This window comes from Desmodus rotundus, chromosome 12 (genome assembly GCF_022682495.2).
Source record: "Desmodus rotundus isolate HL8 chromosome 12, HLdesRot8A.1, whole genome shotgun sequence".
NCBI lineage: Eukaryota > Metazoa > Chordata > Mammalia > Chiroptera > Phyllostomidae > Desmodus > Desmodus rotundus.
This window is the reverse complement of record NC_071398.1, coordinates 39,711,407-39,739,365: the sequence shown is the minus strand read 5'-3', so window position 1 is coordinate 39,739,365 and position 27,959 is coordinate 39,711,407. Positions and strand designations below refer to the sequence as shown.

The 27,959-nt window shown below is 57.3% G+C and overlaps 2 protein-coding genes across 9 annotated transcripts in view; both read left to right on the top strand.

Moving 5' to 3' along the window:
- The first annotated feature begins 1,735 nt into the window (after positions 1–1,735).
- On the top strand, positions 1,736–9,646 carry TMEM145 (transmembrane protein 145). 3 transcript variants are annotated; one of them, XR_008425868.2, is made up of 16 exons: positions 1,766–1,929; positions 2,682–2,756; positions 2,871–2,948; positions 3,034–3,120; positions 3,213–3,314; positions 3,418–3,502; positions 3,614–3,685; positions 3,792–3,860; positions 4,149–4,229; positions 4,309–4,387; positions 4,537–4,630; positions 5,373–5,545; positions 6,025–6,145; positions 8,136–8,342; positions 8,829–9,205; positions 9,296–9,362. XR_008425868.2 is itself a non-coding variant. In XM_053916210.1 (15 exons), exons 1-15 carry the CDS (start codon positions 1,810–1,812, stop codon positions 9,075–9,077), a joined length of 1,692 nt encoding a protein of 563 aa, XP_053772185.1. In that variant the 5' UTR covers positions 1,736–1,809; the 3' UTR covers positions 9,078–9,646. The 3 variants fall into 3 exon arrangements, 2 of the variants coding, with proteins under 2 accessions (XP_053772185.1, XP_053772186.1); XM_053916210.1 differs by having other exon boundaries at positions 1,736–1,929; positions 8,829–9,646; XM_053916211.2 differs by lacking the exon at positions 8,829–9,205 and having other exon boundaries at positions 9,296–9,605.
- A 524-nt stretch (positions 9,647–10,170) lies between these two features.
- Positions 10,171–27,959, top strand: part of MEGF8 (multiple EGF like domains 8) — a 40,242-nt gene continuing 22,453 nt past the window's right edge. For 3 of the 6 annotated variants that reach the window (XM_053915088.2, XM_053915087.2, XM_053915086.2), the window contains exons 1-18: positions 10,172–10,910; positions 16,181–16,344; positions 16,589–16,795; positions 17,645–17,825; positions 17,906–17,994; positions 18,799–19,214; positions 19,638–19,783; positions 19,914–20,036; positions 22,140–22,294; positions 22,611–22,730; positions 23,096–23,240; positions 23,321–23,484; positions 25,193–25,393; positions 25,780–25,980; positions 26,370–26,606; positions 27,353–27,471; positions 27,556–27,687; positions 27,788–27,901. In XM_053915088.2, the coding sequence (XP_053771063.1) occupies positions 10,724–10,910; positions 16,181–16,344; positions 16,589–16,795; positions 17,645–17,825; positions 17,906–17,994; positions 18,799–19,214; positions 19,638–19,783; positions 19,914–20,036; positions 22,140–22,294; positions 22,611–22,730; positions 23,096–23,240; positions 23,321–23,484; positions 25,193–25,393; positions 25,780–25,980; positions 26,370–26,606; positions 27,353–27,471; positions 27,556–27,687; positions 27,788–27,901 (3,101 nt within the window). In that variant the 5' untranslated portion in view covers positions 10,172–10,723. Of the gene's footprint in view, positions 10,911–16,180; positions 16,345–16,588; positions 16,796–17,644; positions 17,826–17,905; positions 17,995–18,798; positions 19,215–19,637; positions 19,784–19,913; positions 20,037–22,139; positions 22,295–22,610; positions 22,731–23,095; positions 23,241–23,320; positions 23,485–25,192; positions 25,394–25,779; positions 25,981–26,369; positions 26,607–27,352; positions 27,472–27,555; positions 27,688–27,787; positions 27,902–27,959 lie in introns of those variants that run through there. The other 3 variants (XM_053915091.1, XM_053915089.1, XM_053915090.2) reach the window with 2 other exon arrangements.

Genomic DNA, 27,959 nt, shown 5'->3' with positions numbered 1-27,959 from the left:
CTCTGAGTTCTGAGTCCAAAATGGAGGGGAAGGTACTATCACTTATCTCCTTCCTAGGCCCTGATGGGCCAGCAGACTGGAGAAATCTGGGGCTTTAGTTAGTTCAACATGTCCACCCACTGAGGCCAACTGTGTGCTGGGCTCCGAGCTCTGGCGGAGTGAGTGAAGTAGTGAGTGAAATAGACTCTGTCCCCAGGAGACTCCCAGCCCAGTGGTGAGTACAGAGAGTCCCAGCCTCAGTGGTTATCTCTGGGAGAGAAAGGTGGAGGGGCTGGGGGAGTCCGAGCAGGGAGTGACGACTCTGCTGCAGTGATGAGGGAGGTCTTCAAAACGGAGGCCGACACAGACCCTTGTGTTTCTCAAGATTGGTGGAAACTTGCCAGTAGAGGAGGAACACAGCATTGGAGGCTATGGGAACCCCATGTGTGTGCAAGACCTGGAGAGGGTGAAGAGAGGATATGGGGCCATTTTCATTCAGCTCATTTATCTGTGTGCCAGGCTGAGGCCTAGCGTGAGTCACATCCGGGCCCCACCCTTGAGGGGCTCCTGGTCTGCTGGGCGCAGGGACAGACGGTGTGTGTGTGTGTGCAGGAAAGGCAGATGAGGCCTGAATCCAGCCCACAGACTTTTATTTAGCTTGTGATATGTTTTAATTTTTTTAATCAATTGCCTACTGTTACAAATCACACAGTTTGCTTTAAAGGAAGAAAGAATTGCATGTCTGCCTTCTAAAAAAAAAGAAAAACGGAAAAATGGGGGATAGGAGGCACTGCACCTATCATTCCTCCTGGTGACCATTGGCTCAAGCCAAGCGTCAGAGGCCCCTTTCATGGGGTCCACACTCTTCCTTGAAAGTGTTCCACATGCCTGTTTTCTGCTTGGCCCCCTGGTTTAGAAACTTTTTAAAAATGCTATTTTGAGAACCAGCATATTTTCTGCAGTGGAGGGAGAGGGATGAAGCTAGAAATGTTTTGGAATCTGATCAGGAAAATCTACCTGAAGGGCTTGGACCCTACGCTGCAAAGTTTTTCCATGGTTCCCCATTGCCATTGGAAAACTAGGGTTGGTACCGGCACGAAGGGGACTGGACCAGAAGATTACGTGGCTGTGAATTGGCTGAGATCTAATGGGGAGAAAGTGGCTATACTGCAGTTTGACCCCAAGCAACTTATTTCAGAGTCTGCTTATGGGTTTTTCACAGCAACCCTGTTGGTAAGCAGTGACAAGACAGGCTCAGGAAAGGGGGTGTATAGTGGTTGAGGTTGAGGGCTCTCTGCCACCTCCGTGTTGTGTGACCTAGAACAAATGGTTTGCCCTCTGTGTCTCTGTGGGCACTTCACAGAGTGCAAAAGGTGTGGAACGCTGGTACCTTCGCTGGACCCAGTGGGGGATGGCTGGCATGGGGGTGGGGATGCGCAATCAAAGAACGATGTGGGGTCTAAGTTGAGGGTATATTAGGACCGAGCTGGGGTCTGGGAGTCGTGGGCTCCACACGGTAGTGTGGAGGAGGCAGGGCTTTTTGGAATGTGAGTTCAGTTTAGGACACGGGGAGCCGGACGTATCACTGAGACTCCCAGAGGGGAAGACTGGGGCTGGGGCGGTGTAGAGAAGGTGGGAAAGGGGCGTCCCCTTCCACGAAGTTTGGAAAGGGGCCGGACCAGGCCGTCCCAGAGGAGGGGGTGGGGATCGCAGCGCCCTGCGGCCTCTTTAAACGGGGGCGCGCGCCGGCCGGCCTGCGCGTTCTCGCCGCCGTCGCCGGGCCGGAGCGGGAGCCGGAGCGGAGCCGGGGCTGGGGCCAGAGCCGGCGGAATGGAGACCCCGCGCGCGCCGGCTCTGCGCCGCCTGCTGCCGCCGCTACTGCTTCTGCTGCTGCCACTGCCCCCCCGCGCCCGGGCCAAGTATGTGCGGGGCAACCTCAGCTCCAAAGAGGTGAGTGTGCCTGGCCCACCCCTGCCACCCGCCGAACCCCCAGAGGAAAGGAGGAGGGGGAGAGGGAAGGGACCTCATCGCCCCCTGCCGCCCCTCACTGGGGGTGGGGGGGGGGCGGGGAGGGGGGTGCTAGGACCCGCGAGAGGAGGGGGCTGGGGGAGATGGAGGACTGGGTCAGGGTTAAGGCCAAGGGAGGCCGTGGGGTCGAGCGGGGACCTCGGTGGTTGTAGGAGGGGCATTGAGGTCAGAGCTAGGCGGGGAGTGGGGACCGGCTTGGGAGAGTCGGAGTTTGGGTTGGGGGCGGGGAACCGCCGAGGTGGTGCTGAAGGGACAGCACTTTTTACTCCGCAGAAGAGCCTCGAGTTCACGCTCCTGCACAGGACCGAGACAGGGCCTTTTGGAATATTGCGCAGCACAGGGTGGTCTCTGGGATCGGCAGCGGTGTGTGGATAACTGGGGGGATGTCAGTTGGATGGTGTCTGGGACAGAAGGTGGCAGGGGTGGGGATCCTGAGGGTCTTTTTCAGGGCACCTGGGGAATAAGAAAAGTGTTTGAGGGGAGGAGGCATCTGAGGCAGGAATCCTGGACCCAAGGTGAAGGGATCACGGAGGAATTTGGGATGTGACTTGTTCTCCTGATGCTTCTTGGGAAACCAGGCACCGAAGGCAGGGAAGAAAAGCTGAGAGTCTATGCAGTTGAGGAGAGTTTCTCAAAGGACTGGGAAAGAGGGTTTGATTGCACGCCTTTTCCAGGACTGGGTGTTCCTGACAAGATTTTGTTTCCTCTCGGATTATGGACGACTGGACTTCCGTTTCCGATACCCTGAGGTGAGCCTTCCCCAACCACTCCCACAGTGAGGCTGGATGTTCCCTTGGCCTCCCAAGGCAAGGGCTACCCAGCTCTCCATGCTCCTCCAAACTCCCAAATCTCTGGGCCTTCAGGCCAAGTGCTGTCAGAACATCCTCCTCTATTTCGACGACCCGTCCCAGTGGCCAGCTGTGTACAAGGCAGGGGACAAGGTGAGGGCTGTGAGGAGGGTGGACGGGAGGGGGAAAAGATTGAGGCTGGCCAGGGAATGACCATGTCCGTCCCTGCCTCCCCCAGGACTGCCTGGCCAAGGAGTCAGTGATCAGGCCTGAGAACAACCAGGTCATCAACCTCACCACCCAGTATGCCTGGTCAGGCTGTCAGGTATGGGTTCAGCCTGGGGGACTAGGCAGGTGGTGAGGGTCAAGGGCCTAAGGATGGTGCGGACAGGCTTCAGCCTTCTCGCTCCTCCTCAGGTGGTGTCAGAGGAGGGAACCCGCTACCTGAGCTGCTCCAGTGGCCGAAGCTTCCGCTCAGTGCGTGAGAGGTGGTGGTACATTGCGCTCAGCAAGTGTGGGGTAAGGGGCTGTGCTGGCCACCTGGCTCTTTTCCTCTTTGCCTTCCTACCAACACCCTTACTGCTCAGGGCCCTACTTAGACCTCCACACTCCCTCCCCACAGGGAGATGGGCTGCAGCTGGAGTACGAGATGGTCCTCACCAATGGCAAGTCCTTCTGGACGCGGCACTTCTCGGCTGATGAGTTTGGTGAGCCTATGGGAACCCAGAAGCCAGGATCTTTGAGGGACCCTGGAGCTGGGTGCTGGCTGAGAGACATCTGCCTGACCGAACCATTTCTTCCTTCCACCTAATCGGCAGGGATCCTGGAGACAGATATGACTTTCCTCCTCATCTTCGTCCTCATCTTCTTCCTCTCCTGTTACTTTGGATGTGAGTCTAGCACATGGTGGAGGGAGGTATGAGGGGAAGAAAGACTGGGGGAGTGAGCTGCTCTCCCTTCCTGTCTGTGAACAGCCTTCCCCTACACCCCTTCTAGATTTGCTGAAAGGCCGTCAGTTGCTCCACACGACTTACAAAATGTTTATGGCCGCAGCAGGAGTGGAGGGTGAGGTTTAGAGTATCTCAACTTTAGAGTCCTGTGAGAGGATGGACCTCATGCCCAAACGTCTGGGGCCTGAGGGTGGAGGGGCTGGACCCCTGGACCCCTGGGCCTGAGGGAGGAGGCAGCTGGAGGCCTGGGCTCCTGGGTCTCTTAGAAGGTCAGTGGAAGTAAACTGTCTGGAACCCTGATGGGGGTGGAAGAGGGTTCTGGTCACCTTGGTCACAGTGCTAGGGGTTAGTGATGCACCGAAGCCCATTTCTGTCCTTTCTTTCTTGGCCCATCCTCCCTCAGTTCTGAGTCTCCTGTTTTTCTGCATCTACTGGGGCCAGTATGCCACCGATGGCATTGGCAACGAGAGCGTGAAGATCTTGGGTGAGAATGACGGGGGCCAGGGTGGGTGCTCAGGCTCCTCTGCCACCGTGTCTGAGCCCCCTCTCTTCCCTTCTCCCAGCCAAGCTGCTGTTCTCCTCCAGCTTCCTCATCTTCCTGCTGATGCTCATCCTTCTGGGGAAGGGATTCACAGTGACACGGTGCCCAGGCTGGGTTGGGAGGGAGTGCTGGGAATGGGGAGTGGCTGGGCTGGGGAATGGGGTGGGAGAAGGGGTACGGTCTGGGGGGTGGCCACTCCTCCTCCCTGACGGCTCCACCCCTGCAATCTTCCCTCATGGCCCGTTGCCAGGGGCCGCATCAGCCATTCAGGCTCTGTGAAGTTGTCTGTCTACATGACCCTGTACACTCTTACCCACGTGGTGCTGCTCATCTATGAGGCCAAGGTGAGTCCCACCCACCACTGCCCAGGCCCTGCCCCTACCCCCCAGGAAGCTTTCACGACTTCCTCCGACTGTCCCTAGCCCTTCTCCACATGGCATTGCTCCTGGCTCTCTCTCCCCCGCCCTGTGATTTCCTGCCCTCCCATCCGTCTTCCTAAGTGCGTTCCTCCCCTCTTCACTGTCACTGAGTGGCTTCTCCCTCCTCCGTCTCTCACTATCTCTCATACTTATGTTCAATGTCATGACCAAGAGTTCAGGAATCACATAGACCTGGATTCCACTCTGGCTGGCCCACCTCCTAGCTGGCTGACCTTGGGCAATGGCCACTTTCTTTGGACCTGTTTTCTCTAGTGTGAAATTTAGGAAAGTTTTACCTACTGCAGGGCCTCCTCAAAGGCTTTAATATTACCCTGGCTTTGGCTTCAGCCAAAAAGCATTTCTCTTAGCCTCAGTTTACCCCTCTGTGAAGTGGGGTGATCCTAAGACCTACCTCAGGGATTGGATGCAAATTGAAAGCTTCCACATGGCAGTGTTTACCCTTGTCGGGCCCATGGTAGCAGGTGTATTCTCCGCCTCTCTTTGTCCCTCTCTGCACCTCTATATGCTTCTGTCTCCATCCCTCACTCTCCTGTTGCTTCTGTTCTGACCAAGTGCCTCTGTCCCCTGGGTGGCCACGGGTATGCTCTGGGGTCCCAGTGTGGAGGGCAGGAGACCAGTGCTATGACAAACCTCTTCCTTGGGTCAGTTTTTTGACCCGGGCCAGGTACTGTACACATACGAGTCACCGGCAGGCTACGGACTCATCGGGCTGCAGGTGGCGGCTTACGTGTGGTTCTGCTACGCTGTGCTCGTCTCCTTGCGTCACTTCCCGGAGAAACAGCCCTTTTATGTGCCCTTCTTTGCTGCCTACACCCTCTGGTGAGATGTGCTGGGCCCCCAGTGTATCCCTGTGTGACCTCACACAAGTCAATTAACTTCTGCCTTATTTTCCTCACGTGTTTAATGGAGGTGGAAATTGTGCCTGCCTCACAGTCGCTGTGAGAGTTCAGTGAGCTTATATATGTAAAGTGCTTAGAAACAGATCTGGCATGCAGTGGGTCCTCAGTTGTTCCTGTCATATGCTAATCCACTCATCAGTTCCCTATTGATTTTCCTGTCAGGTGCTGGGATGTGGTGTGGGGTGGAATTGAGTTCAATTCCACCTAGTGCTAGGCCCCCAGAACTTCCCAGGCCAGTGGGGATCTTGCCCTCTTTTAACCTCTGGCTTCTGAAAGTCACACAACTTCCCTCCAGTTTGGGACCCACCTGGAGCCTGTGTGTGTGTGTGGCAGGAGAGCTGAGCCAGGGGGTGGAGGGCACCAGGCAGTGTCTCTACCAATCCACTTCCTCCCCTTCAGGTTCTTTGCAGTTCCTGTCATGGCCCTGATCGCCAACTTTGGGATCCCCAAGTGGGCTCGGGAGAAAATTGTCAATGGCATCCAGCTGGGCATCCATTTGTATGCCCATGGAGTGTTCCTGGTGAGGATGGCATCTTGTGGGGCGGGGAACCAATGGTGGAGAATGTATGAGGCTCTCACCCCGACCTGCCTGTACCTTGTGTTCTGACGCTTGGCCCACATCCTTCACTTCATCCCTTCAGTCATTCAATGGACACGTAATGAGAGCCTGCTGGGTTCTGCAGGCTGCTCTGCTGTGCCCCCCAGGCTCCACTCTCACCTGTCCTTCTCTCCCACCTTGTGTCTGGCCTCTTCCCCTAGCCTGCCCTCTTTCTTTGCCCCCCTCTTCATTCCCATTCCTGACCCTGTGTCCCCACTGCCTACCCCAAGCCCCTTGGTCTCTACTCCACCCTTCTCCCATATGTTCTCCAAATCTGTCACTCCATCATAGGCCATTGTTTGGGCAGAAGCAGCTGGGGTGGGCCAGGCTGGGGCTCCAGGGGCCTAGATCTGAATGGCATCCAGAGGGTACCAGTGGCAAACCTCTTCTTTGCTCTGGTGTACATCCTATCCAGCCTTCTGGGTGACAGTTTTTACATTCATCCATCCATCCATCCATCCATCCATCCATTTATCCACACACCACTCATTCATCCATCATTCAGGAGGCACCTGCCTCAAACCAGCCTGTTTCATGCTAGGAACACACATATGCTTTTATTCCTACCCTCTTTTTGAAGTGTCAGAGCAGCCCCACATAATGGTCATTGGACACACTATACAGAGAAGGGAAGCTAAGGCCCAGAGGTGGGAGGTGACCTGCCAGAGCTCCATGGCCTTTGGTGGCAGGACGGGTACTTTGAGCCTACTCCTTCTCCAGCAGTCCACAAGATCTGGCATGACAGGGAAACAGGCATCACTGAAGGCCCCGACTCCTGATCCCAGGGGCCCACCATGTGCTCTGTGTAGGAAAGGTACTCAGCCGAGGGAGGCGGCCAGGTCCTCGATCTGCTACCCCTGAGCCTGACATAGGTACAGACTCACCTTCCTAGGAGAGTCCATGTTGAGGCTCTGCAGGAAGTCAGAAAGGGGCAGAGAGCGGAGAAACGCTGAGCACTCATCATGGGCCAGGCTCTGCACCAGTGGTTTTCATTTCCATCCTTTCCTCATCTTTCGGAGTAAGCACTGCAGTTCCATTCCACCAGTGAGGCCTGGAGAGTTTAATCAACGTGCCCCAGACCCCGCACTCAGAGAGCTGTGGGGCTGAGAGGTGGGGTGCAGGCTCAGAATGCCAAACACTGTGCCCTTTCTGCTATGTTTCACCTTGAGCCAGTTTCATTACTAATGCTCAGGATAGCTCAGCACAGCTTCACCTCGGACATCCCACTGCTGATTGGTTTCAGCTCCTTCATTTATTGAGCACAACCTTAGAGGGCCGTGCCGGGCTTCCCGGATGCATTTCTAGAGACGTACTCAGGTCCTGCCTTTCTACCAGACTCATGGGGAGGCAGCCCTACATTCAACCAGTATTTATTGAAAGCTTCTATGTACTAGGTACCATTCTAGGAGGTACTGGGGATTTAGCAGGGAACAGACAGTCAAGTTCCTGCCCTCAAGGAGTTAACATTCTAGGGTCTACTAGTTCAATTGAACTTTGTGTGTTTCTGAAAATATTCTATAATTTTTTTCTGTCCAGTATGGTAATTACTATCTACGTGGCCATTTGGGCACTTGAATGTGGCTAGCGTAACTGAGAAACAAAAAATTTAGTTTAATTTTGATTAAATTAAACACAGCCACATATGGCTGGTGGCTATCATACCGCACAGCGCAGGGCTCCGAAGCTTAACTCGTCAGTCATAACTTAGCGATCAGGGCTCTGATGGAGGAAGCACTGGCATAGTAATGAGTTGTGAAGGAGGACAAAGGTTAAGGTTAGGGAGAGCCCATGGGAGGCTCCTAGCTCCGTCTGAAGGGTTCAGGGAAGCCTGGTGGGTTCCAAGTGAAGGGGGGTCTTTAGGCCCTAGTCCTGGCCAGTGCTTCTTCAACCTGCACCTGACCCTTCACCCCAGATTATGACACGCCCCTCGGCGGCAAACAAGAACTTCCCCTACCACGTGCGCACATCGCAGATAGCCTCGGCCGGTGCCTCGGGCCCCGGGGGCAGCGAGTCAGCAGACAAGGCCTTCCCGCAGCACGTCTATGGGAACGTGACGTTCATCAGCGACTCGGTGCCCAACTTCACGGAGCTCTTCTCCATCCCCCCGCCCGCCTCCTCCGTAAGCCCCGCGCCCCTGGCGCCCGAGGAGCTGCTGGCGCCGCCCCTGGAGTACCTGACCCCGCTCCCGGCCCCGCCGCCTCCCCCAGCGCCCAGGCGCTTGAGCCCACCCCCTGCCTTCCGCACCCCTCGCGCCGCGATGCCGCGCCGCGACCATCTCCCAGCGCCCGCGCCTACCCTGCCAGACTGGGTTCTGGCGCTGTTGCGCACGCCCCCGCAGACGCCACGCGCCGTGCCCCCGCCTCTTGCCTTCCGCAGCTCGCCCCCGCCTCCCCGGCCGCCGCCGGAGTTCGCCCCTCGCGCCCCGACGCCGCCCCTCGAGTATTTAGCCCCGTTGCCCAGGCGCCCCACCACCCGCTCCTTCCCTGACTAACACAGGCGCCCACTCCTCGGGAGGGGGTTCTTCGGCGGGAGCGGGACGGGCCTTCGGGGCCGCATCTGCCCCACGTGGGTCCCGGATGGCCTCTGACCCTGACCCCCCTCCCAGGCCGGGAAGCAGGTGGAGGAGACGGCGGTGGCGGCGGCGGTGGCCCCGAGGGGCCGCGTGGTGACCAGGGCCGAGCCCGGCGCGGCCTCCCCGCCCCCTCCCGCTCGGTTCCCCAAGGCGGCCGACCCGAGCTGGGATGGCCCGACGCCGCCCTACCAGCCTCTCGTGCCCCAGACGGCGTCGCCGCACACCGGCTTCACCGAATACTTCAGCATGCGTACGGCCGGGGGCACTGCACCCCCGGTCTGACACCCCTGCCCACCCTTGCCTCATGGGCCACGCGCCGGGCCCCTGCCGGGCTCCGGACCCTCTCTCTACCCAGCCCCAGGGCTCGGCCATCCCGGGCCTTCCCGACCCTCCCCACCCCACGCGCCCAGGTAGGGGTGCGAGGTGTCCCGCTCCCCCCACCCCCTGACTCTTGTGCCAAACGGTCCCGCGGGAGCCGCTGTCCACATCCCCTCCCTCAGCCCCTGCCCCGAGCGGCGCCGGATTCTGGGCTCCCGCTGTTCCGTGACCTCCGGCCCCCTGGCCCCCTCCGAGACCTCTGACCCCGTCGGACCTCGGAACACCAGTGAGGATCGCCGGGACCCTGCCCATGGGACGCTCCAGGAGGACTCCACGACCCTGTGCCACTGCTCCCGGGACGGATATTGTGAAGCTCGTCTCGACTCTGAAGCCTTCCCTATCTCTGTGACCTCGGACCCGTGCTCTGTCCACCCCCATCTCCTCCCCCAGGGGCCTCCCTCAGGTCCCCGGCAGAAAGACTTTTTTTCCCTTCTTGCCAAAATAAAGAAGATTCGTTGAGTTTTTATCTATAAGATGGCCTCTTTTACATTGATGGTGCTCAGAGACGGGGCTGAGAAAGAACCGTTCCAGGCTGGGGATCTCAGTGTGTCCATCTGTGAAATGGCATTTTGGAAGAGGTCTGCATAATCTGACCGTTATGTTGACCCAGAATTTGAGAGCACTGAAGATATGAATCATCTAGTCTTCTTACTGCACCGCTCTTTTCTTTTTACCTTCTCTTCCCGAGTCAGAGGTAGAGGCGCCCTCAAGTGGCGCATACTTTGTCAGCCAGCCGCACCCTGAGTTTGGGTTACGATTTTAGCATTGCGCATGTGCAATCGTTTTTCCCTGGCCGAGGAGGTTAACGCTGCACAGGCGCCTGGGAACAAATGGGCGGGGAGGTTTCCGGACGTCTCCATTTGAAGAGCGGTGGGGTTCAGTGTTCCGCAGTCCTCCCGGGGTCGCTCTGCCCTGCTGCTCCGCTACTTCTCGCCTCCTCTCCCGGCCCCAGTTCTCCCACAGCGCCCCCCTTCCCGCCCCGCCCCGCCCCCTCGCCCACCCAGCGGTCTTCCTGGGACCGCTCTGGCCCGAGCGTCCCCTCGACTCTGTGATCTGGCCTATCCGGCTCTGGAGGGAGTCGCGGGTGGGTGAACGAGGGACTGAGTCGTTGCGCTCCAGACCCAAGCCCCAGAGAACGGGCTCCGCCCCCGGCTGGAGTCCCTCCCGGACCATCCCGGCCAGGCCCGGCTGGGCCTGCATCCTCTATGGAGCGCTCGCCCGGCTGCAGGACCTTTTGCTCCCTGGTGACCCACTCATCTCTAAAGTCCGTTTTGGCCTGCAGCAGTCCGTAGTTGCTGGACACCGTTTATGGGGTCAGCTAGCCTATGGGGGCCTGTGTCTATAAGGGACTCCCATGGTCCCTAGGGCTCGGCCCCGCCTACAGCGACCCCATTTTCAGGGCCTATCATGGGTCTCTAGGGCCCACCCCTCGACTTCCAGAGCCCATCGACACCTGGTCTACAAGACCATGTCCCGTCCTTAGAGGTCGCGTTCAGGGCCTCACACGGTGGAGGATCCTCCATCCGTAAGGGTCAGGGCCGGAGGCAGTGATGGCCCTGGGCCGGGCTCTGGCCGCCGCGCTGGCCCTGTCTTTGGCCGTGCTGGGGCCGCTGTCCCCTGGGGCCCGGGCCGGGGACTGTAAGGGGCAGCGGCAAGTGCTGCGGGAGGCCCCAGGCTTCGTGACGGATGGTGCGGGCAACTACAGCGTCAATGGCAATTGCGAGTGGCTCATCGAGGGTGAGTAGGGCGGTGTGGGTCACACACCCTGTCATTTGCTAATTCATTCATTTGTGCAGTCATTCATCCATTCACCACATTCTCAGAGCCCAGTTCTGGTCTAGGCCCATTGTTCTGAAAAGCAGCCCACTTGGGCCCTGTCCTGCAAGGCCTTGAAGTCTGGTGGGGGAGTTGCCCGCACACTCAGTTAGACAGTTACAAGCTAGGAGCATCAGTGAGAGGTATTCTGAGTAAATTTTTAAAAAAGATATTATTTATTTTTAGAATGAAGGGAAGGGAGGGAGAAAGAGAGGGAGAGAAACATCAATATGTGGTTGCCTCTCATGTGTCCCCAACTGGGGACCCGGCCTGCAACCCAGGCATGCGCCCCAGCCGACCAGGGATCGAACTGGTGACGTTTTGGTTTGCCAGCCAGCACTCAGTCCACTGAGCCACATCAGCCAGGGCATATTCTGAGTAATTGTTAGAAACCTCAGGCTGTGAGCCCAATCTCCTTGCTTCAAATTTGGTTTCCACTTCTTACCAGCTTTGTGAATTTGGGAAGGTGACTTCCTTTCTCTGAGGTTCAGCTTCCCCTCCCCTCAAGTGGGGATAATAATAGTACTCACCGCAGAAGAGGGTATAGGGAGGATAAGCGATAATGGAAAAAGCCCTGGCCAGTGTGGCCCAGTTGTTTAGAGTTTCGGACCCGGAACTGAAAGGTTGTGGGTTCGATTCCTGGTCAGGGTATACATCTAGGTTGCAGGTTTGATCCCCCTTCCGGGCACCTATGATCCCCAGTCCAGACTTCTACAGGAGGCAAACCAATCGATGCTTCTCTCTCTCATCGATGTTTCTCTATCTTCCTTCCTATGTCCCTTCCCCTGTCTCTAAAAGCAATGGAAAAGTGTCCAAAGGTGAAGATAAATTAAAAAATACAACCCCCCCTCAAAATAGTACTGACCTCATAGGGTTGTTGGGATGAAATGGGAACTGGTATTCTTTAAAAGATTTTATAAGGGAGAGAAAAAGAGAGGGAGAGGAACATTGATGCAAGAGAGAAACATCGATCAGTTGCCTCTTGAATACCCCTGACCAGGGACGGAACCTCAACCCAGGCATGTGCCCTGACTGGGAACCGAACCAGCAACCTTTCCACTTTGCAGTAAGATGCCCAACCAACTGAGCCACACTGACCAGGGCATAAGAACAGGTGTTTAATGTGCCTGGCAACCAGTAAGTGCTCATCAGTAAATGGTATTAGGATTGTTACTCTTGCTATTTTTAAAGTACTTCAATAAAAGCATTTTTTCAATCATTCATGTGCTACATATTGCATTTGGTACTGGGACATAGCAGAGACCAAGGCAGTCCCAGCGGTCCCTGTTGGCTTGAGGCTTGGGATCTAGTGGGGGAGACAAACACATTAATAGATACTGACAGTCCAGAGTGGTTGGTACCGTGATGGAGAAACCCCACAGGTGTAGGGGATCCCAGAGAAGGTGCCTGACCTGGGGACCAGAGAGAGCAGACAGGGCCTCCTGGAGGAGCAGATGTCTGAGCTGAGGCATAAAGGACCAACAGGAATCAGCTAGAAGGAGGAAGAAGAGCAGTCTGGGAAGAGGGAACTCTGCAAGGGCCCCAGTCTTACCCTCATGAGCTCCCAGTACAGTGGGGGAGACACATTCACTCCCAGGGAGTAGGGAGCCCAGAGAAAAAGTGACTTAGCCTGGGTGACATCTGAGACCAGAGGCATGTGTAGCAGGGAGCAAAAGGGCATTCCAGGCAAGGAGAACAGCCTGTACAAAGGCCTGGATGCAGGAGGGGATGGTGCTTTGGAGGAAGTAGAAATGCAGTGCCCTAGAACACAGAATACAAGAAGACAAATCATGAGCCAGAAGCTGGAAGGTTGAGGGGAGACAGAGGATGTAGGACCGTCCTGGGGGCAGTAGGGAGGTAGAAGAGAAATCCAAAGGCGGTCAGAGGCCAGAGAAGTCCAGGAAGGCCTCCCTTGGTGGTGGATGTAGGGGCTGGCCGCCAAGGAGAGGTGGGGGTCCCCCAGAGGATGTCCTGGGCAAAGGCCAGAGGTTCAGTGGCCTGGATCATGCGGGGCCTCCCTTTGTGGACTGCGGAGCTTGGCCTTTATCCCGGGGCCCTGGGAGCCGTGCAGGGGTTTTGGACAGGGGAAGGACATGACCTCATTTATGTTTTATGTGTTGTTTATGTACGGCTGTTGTGTGGGGTATGTACGGATGAAGCCTGTTTCTTGGCATGTGTGTCTGTCCCAGCTCTGGAGCCATTTCTGTCTGGGGGTGAGAACAGAATGGGAAGTATGTGTATGTGTTGGGGGTAGAACTCATCCTTTGGCCCTGAGAGCCCCAGTCTGGGTGGGGACACCGTGTGCCCAGGTCTGAAATAGAAGGAGGTACAGGGTCGGGGCGGGGAACCTGTAGGGGCGTGAGACGACGCTGCTGGGGGGTCACAGAGGAGCAGCCACTGGAGCAGGGTTCTGAAGCATGCTTAGGAGTTTACTGGGTGAGAAAAGGGAACAGCCTCCTTGTGTCTCAGGAGCTGAATATGGGTTTGTCTGGCCTGTTGGCCAGGAGGTGAAGAGGGCACCAGAAGCAGGGGAAGGAGGGCCTTGAGTGTCCTGCTGAGCAGCTCGGCTTTGCTCTTGGGATTGAAGAGGAGCCACAAAGGATTTTGAGCAGGGGTGGGGCTTCGCTCTCAGGCTGGGTGGGGGTGGACTGGGGACCTAGTTTGCTAGTCTTGCCGGAGAGGGTGAGTTCTGACTGGGGCAGGAACTGAGGAGGCGGAGAGGCGCAGAGAGCACTGGGAGATGTTTGTGAAGTTTCACCAGTGAGACTGGGGACCAACAGGCTGGATGTTGGGGTAGGGAGGAGTCTGGGAGACTTCCAGATCCCCCTTGATCTCCCACTCTTCCCAATGCCTCGTACCTCTAAGAATCAACACGTTCCCCTACCTGTCGAAGAAAGAAACCACCGCATCACTCAATTTTGTACCATGTTCACACTCCGGTGTACCTCATCCTTGTAACATCTGCATGAGTAAGAGGCTTTTGCTTTTGAAAAGCAGGAGTTTTGTGGTTGGGCCTCTGTTCAGATGGCATGGGCATTGGGCCCATGTTGAGTTAGGAGAAAGGAGACCTTGAACTTACAGAGGAACTTGGAGAAAGCAGATGGTGAGCCTGTCTTTGGCTGGCACTTAAACAAAGATAGACTTGTTTTAAGCTTTATAGTTTGGTTGAGGCTGTTAAGGCGGGGAGTTCTTGTCTGGTCTGGCTGAATGGTTCTGCGTTCTCCAGACCACGACTGGGTTCTGCTGTGGAGTTCTTCATGGCTCTGGTTGCAGCCTGAGGGAGAGCTGCCCGCTCAGCATTCCGGCTTTTGTGGGTTTCCTCGTTGCTTCATCCAGGATTTCCTGAGCCCTTGCTCAGTGCTGGGCTCTGTGCTGGGCAATGTTGGGGAGGGACCCCAGATGAGTTAGACCCAGGCCCTGCCCTGTGAGCCCCCTAGGTTGCAGGGGAGACAGAACCCCTGACAGGGGCACCTAACCCAGCCAGTGGGTATCAGGGAAAGCTCCCTGGAGGAGATGGGGAAGCTTGCTGGCAGGAAGGGAGAATGCATTCCAGACAGAAGGAGAAGCATGTGCAAAGGCCCAGCTGCTGGTAGAGCTGCGAGCAGTGGGGTGGTGTGAGACAGGGTAGAGAGCTGGGCTTTCTCCTGGGGATGGTGGGAGCCGTGAGGGCTTTTGAGCAGGGGAGGGCCAGGGCCAGATGTCAAGTTGGGAAGATCACTCCGGATCCACATCCGGGCAGGATGGAGGCTGGGAGGCCAGGAAGGAGGTGTTGGTCACTGGTGCTGGTGTGAGGGCACCGTCTGAGAGCCCCACAGCAGCCTAGCAGATGCGAAGACTCATCCCCATTCTGCATGAAGGGAACCAAGGCTCAGAGAGCCAATGGCAGTGGCCGAGGATCCCACAGTGAGCAAGCGCAGATGCATCTCCCCAGGGGTGGGGGGCTGGCCCAGGGTCTTCCAGCAGGTCAGGAGCAGAGGTGCAACTCAGGTCTAGTTTCACTAGCCCAGAAGATGTCCCTGAGCCCTTCGTGTGAGGTGTGGGATGAGAGAATCTTCTGGAACCAAGACCTGGCAGAGAGCAAGAGTAGTGACAGTGCTAGGAATAGTGGCACTTAGGAAGCGCGAGGCCCCTTACGTACTTTATGTGCATTGTCCCCTCTCACGCAGGCGTGCTCATGTGTCAGCTGGGGCTGTGGGCATCTGAACCCTCTCTCACCTGGGCTGGGCATCCAAGAAGGCTCCTGCTCAGGGCTCTCAGATGATGCTGGCTGTCAGCTGGAAGCTCAGCTGAGGCTGTCAGCCGGGATGCCCACATGTGGTCCCTTCTTGCGGCTTTGGCTTTTCAGAATGTGATAGCTGTGTTCTAAGAAGGGGAATTCTACGTGGCCCTGGTAAAAGCTGCAAAGCTTCCTCTGATCTAGCCTCAGAAGTCCCAGAATGCCACTTCTGCTGCTGTGTATTGGTCAAACTAGTCTCTGAGGCTCTTCCCAGATACAAGGGACACAGCATTAGCTCTCACCTCTCAATGGGAGGAGCGGCCAAGAAGTGTGAATCCACCACAGCGCCATTATATCCTCACTTACAGAAAAAGAAGCAGATTCAGAGAGGTTAGGTGACTTGCTCTAGGTTACTCAGCTAGTGGCTAGTAAGTGGCAGAGCTAAGATCTGAGCCCAGGCAGTCTGGCTGCAGAGTCTGTGCCCTTAGGTACCACAACAAACAGAGGTGAGACCCCGGGGGGGGGGGGGCAGACAGGAGCTGTGGTGCTCTAAAGTTCAGCTTTCGTTCAGGGAGAAGAAGTGCCTTTTCCATCTGCGAGTATGTATCTCTGCCCAGGCCTGGGCCCTAACCCCCAGGCCTGGGTGTGTCTGCAGCTCAAGAGAAAATGGAACAGCTCTGTCTGATCACTGGGATGGGCTTCTTCTCTCAGCACGTCTGTTTTCCCATCTGAACAGTGGGGGATGTTCAGCCTGATCTCAGGAGCCCTTTTCAGGGCTGATACTCTAATTCCTTGCCTGAACCCTGACCTCCCTAGACTATGAGACCAGAAGCCCCTCCAAGGCAGGGTCCAGATCGGACTCATCTTTGGGCCTCCTCATTATGCGGAGCAGGCTTTAGTGTTTGTGGATGGTCTGCATGGAGGTATGAGGAAAGGGTCCACATTGGAGCCTGGCCCCTCTATTTTCACCACCCAGCGCCGAGCCCCCAGCACCGGATCCTCCTGGATTTCCTGTTCCTTGACACGGAGTGCACATATGACTACCTGTTCGTGTATGACGGCGACTCCCCCCGAGGGCCCCTGCTCGCCAGTCTGAGTGGGAGCACCCGGCCCCCACCCATTGAGGCTTCCTCGGGCAAGGTTGGTGGGGCTGGGCTGTGGGCTGTGGCTGGAGGATCTCAGTGCAGTGTAGGGCAAGGGGGTACATGCACCCAGGGAGGGAGAGAGAGACAGCAGGAGGGGCATGGCATCAGACAGAAGGACACAGGGACAGAGAGAGGTGGAGAAAGACAAAGAAAGGCGGTGGGGACCTCCAGGGGTGGGAGGGACAGGAGTGGACCACCTCCCAGTCAGGTCCCTGGACCCTGCCCACCTGTGCCTTCAGATGCTGCTGCACCTCTTCAGCGATGCCAACTACAACCTGCTGGGCTTCAATGCCTCCTTCCGCTTCTCCCTGTGCCCGGGGGGCTGCCACAGCCGAGGGCAGTGCCGGCCCCCTGGGGTGTGTGCCTGCGAGCCAGGCTGGGGGGGCCCTGACTGCGGCCTGCAGGAGTGCTCATCCTACTGTGGCAGCCATGGCACCTGTGCCTCGGTGAGCCCGCCCCCAACTGCGTCCCCCTGGGGCCCTGACTTGCTGCTCCCATCTTCCAGATCTAACTCTGCCCTCGTCTGACTCCGCCCGACACCCCACCCTCTGCCATTACACTGACCCCCCACCAGCACCCCTGCTCTCATCCACAGTCCTGCCCTCGCATTCCAGATGCCACCCCACCTGTAACTGCAGCCCCGCCCCACCTCTGCCTGGGGCCCTCCTCTGCCCGAGTCCACTGCTGTTCTCCAGTCACAAGGCACCGCTCACCTGTGAACCCACACTGCTCCCTCTGGCCAGGCTTGACTCCGCCCACCCTCCCAGCTGCTCTGTGTGGCCTTGGGCCCTGAGCCAGGACTTTGACTTTCAGCCACGTCTTTGGCCCTAAGGCATGTGTGTCCATCTTTGGGACTGGATCACACCTAGAGCCCTCCCTGCCTTGACCTCCCCAGATCTGAGCTCTTCCAGCTCAGGCTGACATGGGCCTCCCTGTCAAGGACCTCATCGTCTTTGCCAATCTGTTTTCTGTCTATCCTCATTTTTCTCTCTGGATCTTTATCTTTTCTTCTTGGTCTGTCTTCTTGCCTCCACCACCTCTCTGCCTCCTCTGGTTGTGTTTCTGTATCGCTTTCTTCCTCTGTCTATTGGTTTGTCTCCTTCCTGTTTCCGTCTCTCTCCTTTTGTCTCTCTGTCTCCCTTCATTTTATTTTTTTTTTCCATTCTCTCCTTTCCTGTTCATCTCTCTCTCCTCCCTTTCTCCCCTGTGTGTCTCACTCTGGCTCTGTCTCTCTTCCCCTGTCTTCCTGTCTGTTTCTCTGGCTCTGTCCCCTGCCTGTGTCCCTTTCCCCCCAGCCCCTAGGACCGTGCCGATGTGATCCTGGCTTCTTGGGACATGCCTGTGACCTGCACCTGTGGGAGAACCAGGGGGCTGGCTGGTGGCACAACGTGAGTGCCGGGGACCCTGCCTTCTCTGCCCGTGTCGGGGCGGCTGGTGCCTTCCTGTCCCCACCAGGACTGTTGGCCGTTTTTGGAGGTGAGCAGATGGGGTGCGCATCTGGAGTCTGGAGGCCTGGCAGCCTGTGGCCAGGGCTCAAGACCACCCACCTTCCACAGGCCAGGACCTCAACAGTGCCTTGGGTGACCTCGTGCTATATAACTTCTCTGCCAACACCTGGGAGCGCTGGGACCTGAGTCCTGCCCCGGTATGGATCCCGCCTCTGCCCTGCCTGGAGGCACCTGCCCACTCTGTCAGTCCCAGCAAGGGCCCCTCAGAGCCACCCTTTTTCCCCATAGTCACCCCAGCCTGCAGCTTGATAGAGGAACACCTACCCCTTCATTTCTGCTACCTCAGATTTTCTTTTCTTTTTTTAAAAGATTTTATTTGTTTACTTTTAGAGAGAGGGGAAGGGAGGGAGAAAGAGAGGGAGAGAAACATCAATGTGTGGTTGCCTCTTGCATAGCCCCTACTGGGGACCTGGCCCAAAACCCAGGCATGTGCCCTGACTGGGAATCGAACCGGTGACCCTTTGGTTTGCAGGCTGGCACTGAATCCACTGAGCCACACCAGCCAGGGCTCAGATTTTCTTTTGTCTTTCTTTATATCCCTTTCTGCAACTTATCTTTCTGTGTGTCTTTTGCCTCTCTCTCGGTCCATCTCTCTGTTTTCGTCGCTGACTCTTGGATTCCTGTGTCTCCCCCTGTCTGGATTGTATCTCTATTTCTCTCTGTTTTCCTGTCATTTGTCCTTCTACTTCTGTCTCCCTGACTCTGCCCTCCTTACTATGTTTCTCTGTCTCCTCTGCTCTTACTCACATGTGTCTGTCTTTCTGGGTCTGTCTCTCTTCTCTCTGTGCACGTCTCTCGTTGTCTCGCCTTCTGTCTGTCTGCCTTCCTATGTCTCTGTCTCTCTCTGTCTCTGTGCCTGTGCCTGGCCCTCTCTGTCATTCTGTGTGCGTGTCACCATCTGTTTCCCTCTCCATCTGTGTCTCCTGGTCTCTTCCTCACAGGCTGCCCGTCACTCCCACGTGGCCGTGGCCTGGGCCGGCTCCTTGGTGTTGATGGGCGGTGAGCTGGCCGATGGCTCCCTCACTAGCGACGTGTGGGCCTTTAGCCCGCTGGGCAGGGGCCACTGGGAGCAATTGGCACCACCTGCTTCTAGCTCCTCCGGGCCACCAGGCCTGGCAGGTCATGCAGCTGCCTTAGTGGATGACATCTGGCTCTATGTGTCTGGTGGCCGCACCCGGCACGACCTCTTCTCCTCTGGCCTCTTCCGTTTCCGCCTTGACAGCACCAGTGGGGGCTATTGGGAGCAGGTGATTCCGGCAGGTGGGCGACCCCCTGCTGCCACCGGCCACTCCATGGTGTTCCATGCCCCATCTCGAGCCCTGCTGGTTCACGGTGGACACCGGCCCTCCACTGCCCGGTGAGTGACCTGCCTGCCCCACACCCTCTGCTCTGCAGGGCCAGGCCTGGCCCAACCCCTGCACCGTTAGTTGGTGGTCTCTGCCTGCTGGCAGACTCCTGTGGTCATCCAGTCACTCCTTCCTTCATTCAGACCCTCTCTCGTTTAGTCACGCACTCATTCTCCCACTCCATTTCTCGGTGCCTTGCTGCCCCCCACACTTCCACTGTCTGTCCATTCCAATAGCCCCTGCTTGGTGTCCGGCCCTGGCTAGATTATACAGGGAACCCAGATAGGAGCCCAACCTGGATCCTGTCACAGGAGCTTCTAGTTCTGAAGGGACATAAACCCTGTCACAGCCGGTCTCAACCCTGAGTGAGCACACAACTCTTAACAGCCAGAGGCCCCTCCTGCCCTGAGCCCTTCCTGTGCCTTCCCCCATAGGTTCTCCGTGCGGGTGAACTCCACTGAGCTGTTCCACGTGGATCGGCGCGTGTGGACGACACTGAAGGCTCGGGATGGGCTTCAGGGCCCTCGAGAGCGGGCCTTCCACACGGCCAGTGTCCTGGGCAACTACATGGTGGTCTATGGTGAGGAGGCTTCTGCCGGCCTGTCTGCCTGCCTGCCAGGGGCCCAAGCCAACCCTGAGCTGAGGCTCCTTGCGTGGGCGGCCGCACCTCTCCGAGGCTTGCCAGCTGTGCCCCTTTTCTCCACTCCCAGGGGGCAATGTGCACACCCATTACCAGGAGGAAAAGTGCTATGAAGATGGCATCTTCTTCTACCACCTGGGCTGCCATCAGTGGGTGTCGGGGGCTGAGCTTGCCCCTCCAGGAACCCCTGAGGGTGAGTGGCCCCTCTGTTTCCCTGAGGGGCTCCTGACGGTCATACTTCCTCCCCAACAGTGAATCTGGAGCCACCTTAGTCCTTGTCCAGGTGAGCCAGCCATCCTATTGGAGCTGTCTCAGGGGACAAGCCTATGCTGCACCCAGGATTAGGGCGTTGTTGCCGTGGAGATGGGAGGTAGTTACAGCAGCATCAGATCTAGGCTCCAGTTCAGGTTTGCTAATTTCTAGCTGCCCCAGGGAAATGCCCATGAAGAGGTGACTTTTTCAAGGTCACACCGTGTGGGCAAGTGGCAAAACCAGGGTGGCTGTCTCCAAAGAACTATCTGTGCAAAAGCCATCATTTAATTTCTATGCCTCAACTTCCCCATCTATAAAATGGGGTTCATAGTAACACTTAAGCCACTGGGCTGTTGTGAGAATAAACTGAGATCATGCTTGAAGACCGAGGACAGCCTGGTGAGGGGCTCCACACGGCGTCTTTCTAACAGCGATGACAGCCCTACCGGAAGGGGGTGCGGAGAACCTTTCCAACTCCTTAGATCCAAGACTGCTTTAGGAATCAGAAGAAGGCCACACTCCCCTCCCTCAGAAAAACGTTTATATACACAAAGTGGGCCTATCATTCAGGGGACTATGGACTTCCCAGAGGCCTCTCTGTTCTCCCCACCCCACTGAACAGAAGAGAGAGGACAGCCGGCAAGCATGAGGAGGAGGTGTAAACTGAAGAGGAGGGGTCCCCAAGGCATCTTGTGCTGCCATCAGGAATAAATCCTGGGCCTGACCTTCGAGCTCTCCAGTCCAGGACTCCTCTGCCCATCCCCGTCCCTCTTTTAGGACCCTTTGCTGGGCAGGCGAGAGTGTGAGGTTTCTGGAGGCCTCTTCCTCCTCTGTGGTCTGTGATTCCTTGGGCCGAGTCCCACGTGCTTACGGAGCCTTCAGGTTCAGTGAGAGGGTGGGGAGTCGCCAATCACTGACCGCTTTCCTGTTGGTCAAGACTCTTGCTTTTTATTTTATTCATTCATTTTTAGAGAGAGGGGAAGGGAGGGAGGAAGAGAGGAAGAGAAACAATGATGTGTGAGATACATCATTCGGTTGCCTCTTGCGTGCCCCCAACTGGGGACCTGGCCCGAAACCTAGGCTTGGGTACTGACAGGGAACTGAACCCGTAACCTTTTGATTTGCATGCTGGTGCTCAATCCACTGAGCCACACCAGCCAGGGCAGGACTCTTGGTTTTAAGTGACAGAAATCCAACCCAACTAGCTTAAGCAAAAGGGAGAATTTCTTGGCTAATTTGAGTGAGTTCCGGCTGGGCTTGATCCAGGTGCTCACATGATGGCATCAGCCATTTCTCTCCAACCCTCAGCTGGGTTTACTTCAGTCTCCAGCAGGTTTGCCTTTTGTAGATGGTCCCCTGCGGTTCTGGGGTGATATTCTAGCCTTTCAAATGCCCAGAGGGAAGAGAGTGTTCTTTTTTCCCAAGGACTGTAGGACTTGAGTTACATCCCTGAGCTAGTCACCGGTGCTGATAGGCCTGGGCTAAAACCCAAGTACCCCGCGTCTGCCAGAGGTAGGGATAGCTTGTCTTGCGCCCTGTGGCCTGGGAGAGGGAGAAGGTGGTTTTCCAGGGGAAAATCACAGGCTTTCACCAGATGGGAGGCTAGTGCCAGGCAGACAAAAACAGGTTAGAGCCAGGCAGCTCCCCAAGGGCAGGGCGATGGTCCCATTTATAGAGGAGGGGACCCGGACTCAAAGATGTGGAGTCTCTTGCCCAAGGCTACACAGATAGTTAGTAGTCAATCCATGATTTAAACCCCAGTAAATGTTCAACCCAGGATTTAAACCCAAGTTTTTCTGAACCAAAGATCACGCTCTGTCTGAAAAGTAACTTAGCTGAAGGTGTGGGAGCCCCAGGAGAGAGAGGACATGCTGGTGCAGGGCCAGGCCGGCTGGGAGGGTTTCTGTGGGTGGGTGGGTTTAAGCAGGAGCTAGGAGTCTGGGCTGAGGCTTAGGAGAGCCAGGGGTGGTAGTCTTGGTAGGGGAGCCATGAAGGTGGTAGGGGGTTTGGGGGTCCCATGTCCTAGGGGTCTGTATTCTTCTAGGCCGAGCAGCGCCTCCAAGTGGTCGGTACTCACATGTGGCAGCTGTGCTTGGTGGCAGTGTCCTGTTGGTGGCTGGTGGGTACAGTGGCCAGCCCCGTGGGGATTTGATGGCCTACAAGGTGCCTCCCTTTGTGTTCCAGGCGCCTGCCCCAGATGTAAGTATTGAGGCGATAGGGAGAGGGTGGAATGGTTCCCACAGATGATGGAGAAAGTTGGGGGTTCTTGGGATAAGCAGCGGGAGTCCCTAGAGCTATGAGAGGAGAGATGTTGGTTCCCGGGTTCGGGGGAGGGGGAATGGAAGTCCCTGGGGGGGAGGGCAGAGGAGCAGTGGTCCCTGGCACTGGAAGAGGATTAGATGGGGTCCTCGGGGTGCTGAGCAGTTGGGGTTCCCTAGGCTGATCAGTATGAGTGGGAGTATGGGAAGCAGGCCCCTGTGCGAGGGCCCCCGCGCCTGCCCCAATCTCTCTGCAGTACCACCTGGACTACTGTTCCATGTACACGGGCCACAGTGTCTGCTCTCGAGACCCTGACTGCAGCTGGTGTCAGGGGGCCTGCCAAGCCGCGCTGCCTCCTGGTACCCCCTCGGGGGCTGTGAGTGACTGTCCTGGCCCTGCCCCCTAGCACAGAGACCAGTCCTCAGTGTCTCGCTCTGCTGAAACCAAGTGGAGAAGGACTTCCCTGTGTACCGGGGAGACTTGTTTTCACCTCCAGGATCAGCATCCCTGATTCCTGACTGCTGACCCCCTGAACTCTGACCCTCTCCCAGACCCTTTTCCACTCATCTGTACCCACATCCCCAGGCCTCGTCCTTTTGGTCTTCCCTCATTCAGATTGGCTTTCAATGCTCTTCTCCAATTTCTTGGCCCCTTCTACCCCTAAACTCCTGAATTCACAGCCCTTTCCAGATCCCTTAAGCCCCAGTGCACATTGACCCATGTTCCCTTCCTTCTCTGCAGTGTCCAGCCGCCAGCTGCCTGGGCCTGGGGCGCCTCCTGGGTGACTGTCAGGCCTGCCTGGCCTTCAGCAGCCCGGTAGCTCCTCCCCGGGGGCCTGGTGCCCTGGGCTGGTGCGTGCACAATGAGAGCTGCCTCCCTCGGCCTGGTGAGTGGCCAGTGGCAGTGTGGGAGGGGACGGTGCTGCACCCCACGCTGACCCCATCCCCCACCCTCCTGTCATCACAGAACAGGCCCGCTGCCGAGGAGAGCAGATCTCAGGCACCGTGGGCTGGTGGGGGCCCACACCTGTCTTCGTCACATCCCTAGAGGTCTGTGTCACCCAGAGCTTCCTGCCTGGCCTACACCTGCTCACCTTCCAGCAGCCGCCCAATGCCTCTCAGCCTGACAAGGTGGGGAGCTGGGGACGGGGCCCAGTGTGAGTGTTGAAGGGCTGGTCTTAGGGTTGTCGTTTTCCAAATGGATCTTTATCACTCTTGTGTTTACCCCGTAGGACTTTACATTCAAGGGTTTGATTTTCCTTGTTGAGTTAAAAACATTTTTAAAAATTATGGTAAAATACATTAAACATAAAGTTTACCATTAGTGACATTTAGAACATTCACAATATTGTGCAGCTCTCACCACTCTCTAGGGCAGGGTGTCAGACTCATTTTCACCGGGGGCCACATCAGCCTCGCGGTTGCCTTCAAAGGGCCGAATATGATGTTAGGACTGTGTAAACGTAACTACTCCCTAACCGTTAAGTGAGAGCTCGGTGCTGCTGCCGGGTAGAAACAAGGTGCCGGGCCGGATAAAACCAGGTCGAGGCCCTGGGGGCCTTGTGTTTGCCACCTGTGATCTAGGGTCAGAACATTTTTGTCACCTCAGAAGTTACCTTTAAGTAATCCCTCCAGTCCCCTCTCCCCTGGCACAACTGCTCATCTGTTTTCCACCTTTGGATTTGCTGGCTGTAGATGCGTCATATAAAGGGGATCGAACAATATGGGGCCTCTGGTGGCTGGCTTCTTTCACGGAGCATGACGGTTTTGAGGCTCATCCACATTGTTGTGTGGGTCGGAACATCACTCCTTTTCATGGCTGCGTAATCTTCCGTTGCACGGCCACGCCGTACCCATTCATCAGCGGATAAGCACCTGGGTTGTTTCCACGTTTTTGCTGTCGTGAATAGTGCTGCTGTTAACATTCATGCAGTCTCTCCCCTCTACCCCCTTCCCCACCTCCTCGGTGTGGGAAGATGGTCCCCAGGCCGCCCAACTCAAGGCTACCCTACTTCTCCCCAGGCCTGTTTGGATTTCTTTTATCTCCTCCCAGGGTCTGCTTATTCCAATACAAGTAAATATGACTTTTAATCATTTTTCTTTCTTGCACAAAAAGTAGTATACTACCCACACTATATTACTATTTCCTTTTCTTCTTAACACATCCCGGCAGTCTTCCCGTCAGAGAACTGAGGGAATGTGCCGCGGTACTGCTGTTTATTTAAACAGCCTTTCACGATGAACCCTGGGTTATTCCATTCATTGCAATTACAAATGCACGTATGAGCAATAAGTCACGTAGTATGTCCATTTCTTTGAATGTCGTGTCTGGGATCCCTTTAAAAAAAGAACCTTGCGTACTTGGTTGCTGTGTGACGGAGAGCACGGTACACAGGGTGCGGTCCAGAGGGCTCTGGGCACAGGGGCTTCTGCCCCGCGGCTGGGGGTACAACACCCTCCCGGCACATGGGTGTGTTCGCTAACCTGGAAGTCTCCCAAACCCCATAGTGAAGTGATACTGTTTCACTTTTTGATCCGGACTCCTGAGGGCCTAGGTAGAAAGGTGGGCCGTTTGGGAAGAGGATACTGATGTTTCATGAGGGGTGGCGATGAGCAGGGCCGGGACTCTGTTGTTTGCTTTCTGAGTTGGTGCCCTGACTCTGCTCCCAGAGTGACCCTGGGTGAATGGCCTCCCCTCCCCCGGCCTCAGTCTTTCATTCCATGAAATAGGAAGGAGGTGGAGCTGCCTGGCCGTTTTTGCCTCTGCTGTGGCCTGAGGGGTGGGGACTGCAGGCTATGCAGAGAGCTCTCATGCACACCCTGTCCCTGGCTGGCACAGGTCTTGATCGTCCGCAGCACAACCATCACCCTGACACCGAGCCCAGAGACCGACGTGTCCCTGGTCTACCGTGGCTTCATCCACCCACTGCTTCCGGGAGGGCCTGGCGGGCCAGGGGCCGAGGACGTGGCCGTGTGGGCCCGGGCCCAGCGCCTGCATGTCCTGGCCCAAATGGCCCGTGGCCCTGACACAGAGAACATGGTGAGAGTGCCTGGGGCACTCCGAGGGCTGTTTGTGGTCAGTGCAGGGGCCGGGGGTGTGGTGCAGGGAGACCGGGAGAAATCAGAGCCAGGAGATGTGTCCTCAGTGGAGGGAGGGCCCTAGGGTGTTCTGGGAACACACTTTGGTGGAGAGAGGTTTTAAAGAAGGTGGGGAAGGTCTGTCTTAGCAAGTCAGATTCCTCTGAGGAGGAGGAGGGTCACTGGTGGCTTTGGGGACACTTGGAGGTTCTCAGAGTCTAAGGAACCGTGCCCCTCTTCTTCCCAGGAGGAGGAGGCTGCTAGGTGGGTTTGAAGTGCTCAGAGGTTTCCGGGGTCGGGGGCTGTGGAAGATCCTGAGGCCCCTGCCTGTCCTTACCCCTACCCTAGGAGGAGGTAGGGCGCTGGGTGGCTCAGCAGGAGAAAGAGACAAGGCGGCTGCAGCGCCCGGGGTCTGCTCGTCTCTTCCCACTGCCCGGCCGGAGCCATAAGTATGCGGTAGAGATCCGTGGCCAGCTCAACGGCTCCGCAGGCCCTGGGCACAGCGAGCTCACGCTGCTGTGGGACCGGACCGGTGTGCCTGGTGGCAGCGTGAGTACTCAGGCCTGGGCCTCAGATCCCCTGGGCCCTCTGAACCCTGGCCACAAACCTGGGCTTCTGAACTCCAGACTCACCTTGCACCCTCCACACCCTACTGTCTGACCCCCAGACTCTGACCTGATCCCATACTCCAGCCCCTGCCGTGCCCCCACCGCCCCTGACTTCTGCCCGCCATACTTTTTGACCTCTGATCTCTAGATCGGTTCAAACCCTGGTCCCCTTTTGTCTGCTGATGGCTTAAATCCTGACCTGGTGTGTGCCTGAGTTCTCAGCCTCGTCTCTAAACACCGAAGTCTTTAGCTCCAAACTCTGACCCAAACCTCTACTCCTGACCCTGAAGTTGGGGCACAGACCCCTGACCTTCTATGCCCCTCCCCCAGGAGATCTCCTTCTTCTTCCTGGAACCCTATCGCTCAGCGGCCTGCGCCTCCTACTCCTCTTGCCTGGGCTGCCTGGCGGACCAGGGCTGTGGCTGGTGCCTGACCAGCGCCACCTGCCACTTGCGCCAGAGTGGGGCCCACTGCGGGGACAGTGGGGCCGGTGGGTCCCTGCTGGTGCTGGTACCTGCCCTCTGCCCGCTCTGTGAGGAGCATCGCGACTGCCACGCCTGCACCCAGGTGCCTGTCAGGTCACAGAGGGGCACTTTCGAGTTGGAGGCAGCCAAAGCAGGGGACCCAGGGGTCCACAAGGGCCCCCCAGGGCTGACAGGGGCAGACGAGGGACCCCATGGGTGGCGGTAGGGGGAGAGAGCTGGGGTCATCGTCTTTAATTGTCTTTAATCTGCAGGCAAGAGCTCAGTGGTGGGGGGGGCTGGCACTCAGGTCTCCCCCTGTTGTAGGGGACAGAAAACCCCACTCGGTGCCTCTTCACCAGAGGGGCATTTATGGGCTCAGGCTGCAGGGCCCCAGAGCAGGTCTTCAGGCCAGCAGTTCACCCCGTGCTTTCCTGGAGGGTCAATGCCTGGGGGTGGCGAGGGAGCCGCAGGCTCCAGACTTGCATTCTCCCGCTCAGCCAAGTAGAGGGAAAGCACCTTTCTGTCCCCTCCCCACTCACCCTCCAGGTCAACAGACATCCCAGGAGAGCATTTTACTCACTCTGGTTGGGTCTTGTGCCAGCTCTAGGACCAGTCAGTGAGGCCAGGATTGAACCAGCCCCGCCTTGACCATACAAAGGGTGCTAGCGCCCAAAAGGGAGTGAGTGCTGGGCAGGCAGAAGCCATGGATGTTGTTGGCTGAAAGGGAGTCTTGAGGGGCAGGCAGTTGGGGAGCTCGGAGGGGTGGTCTTAGGGGTGGAGCAGGTGGGGGAGGCAGGGCACTGGGAGCCCAAGGGACAGGGCTAAGCTGGGGTCTTCTATAACCCCCAGGACCCCTTCTGTGAGTGGCATCAGAGCACCAACCGCAAAGGGGATGCGGCATGCAGCCGGCGGGGCCGGGGTCGGGGTGCCCTGAAGAGCCCAGAGGAGTGTCCCCCGCTCTGCAGCCAGTGAGCCCCTCTGGCCCAGGGAGCAGGTGGGGGGGGTGTACAGACCAGCCGTGGTGTGACCCCGACCCTACTCCCCACCCCCAGGCGCCTGACCTGTGAGGACTGCCTGGCCAACTCAAGCCAGTGTGCCTGGTGCCAGTCCACCCACACCTGCTTTCTGTTTGCTGCCTACCTGGCCCGGTACCCATATGGGGGCTGCCGAGGCTGGGATGACAGGTGCGGTCAGGGTGATGGCTGGGTGGTGGGGCCTACAGAGGGGACGGTGGAGGCATGTGTGGGGGCCGGGCTCTGATGCCCCCTGCACTGTCGCCTGCAGCGTGCACTCGGAGCCACGGTGCCGGAGCTGTGACCGCTTCCTGACCTGCCATGAGTGTCTGCAGAGCCATGAGTGCGGCTGGTGCGGCAATGAGGACAACCCCACACTGGGACGGTGAGGCCTGGGAGGAAGGGCGGGGGGGGGGGGGGGGGGGGGGAGGGGCAGGTAGCTC

What these genes read in the sequence shown, in the direction of transcription:
- TMEM145 (XM_053916210.1), top strand. Translation starts at nt 1,810, where the DNA reads ATGGAGACCCCGCGCGCGCCGGCTCTGCGCCGCCTGCTGCCGCCGCTA. An exon ending in CTTCTCGGCTGATGAGTTTG is followed by an intron (nt 3,503 to 3,613) that starts GTGAGCCTATGG and finishes CCTAATCGGCAG; the next exon opens with GGATCCTGGAGACAGATATG. An exon ending in TTTGCTGCCTACACCCTCTG is followed by an intron (nt 5,546 to 6,024) that starts GTGAGATGTGCT and finishes CCTCCCCTTCAG; the next exon opens with GTTCTTTGCAGTTCCTGTCA.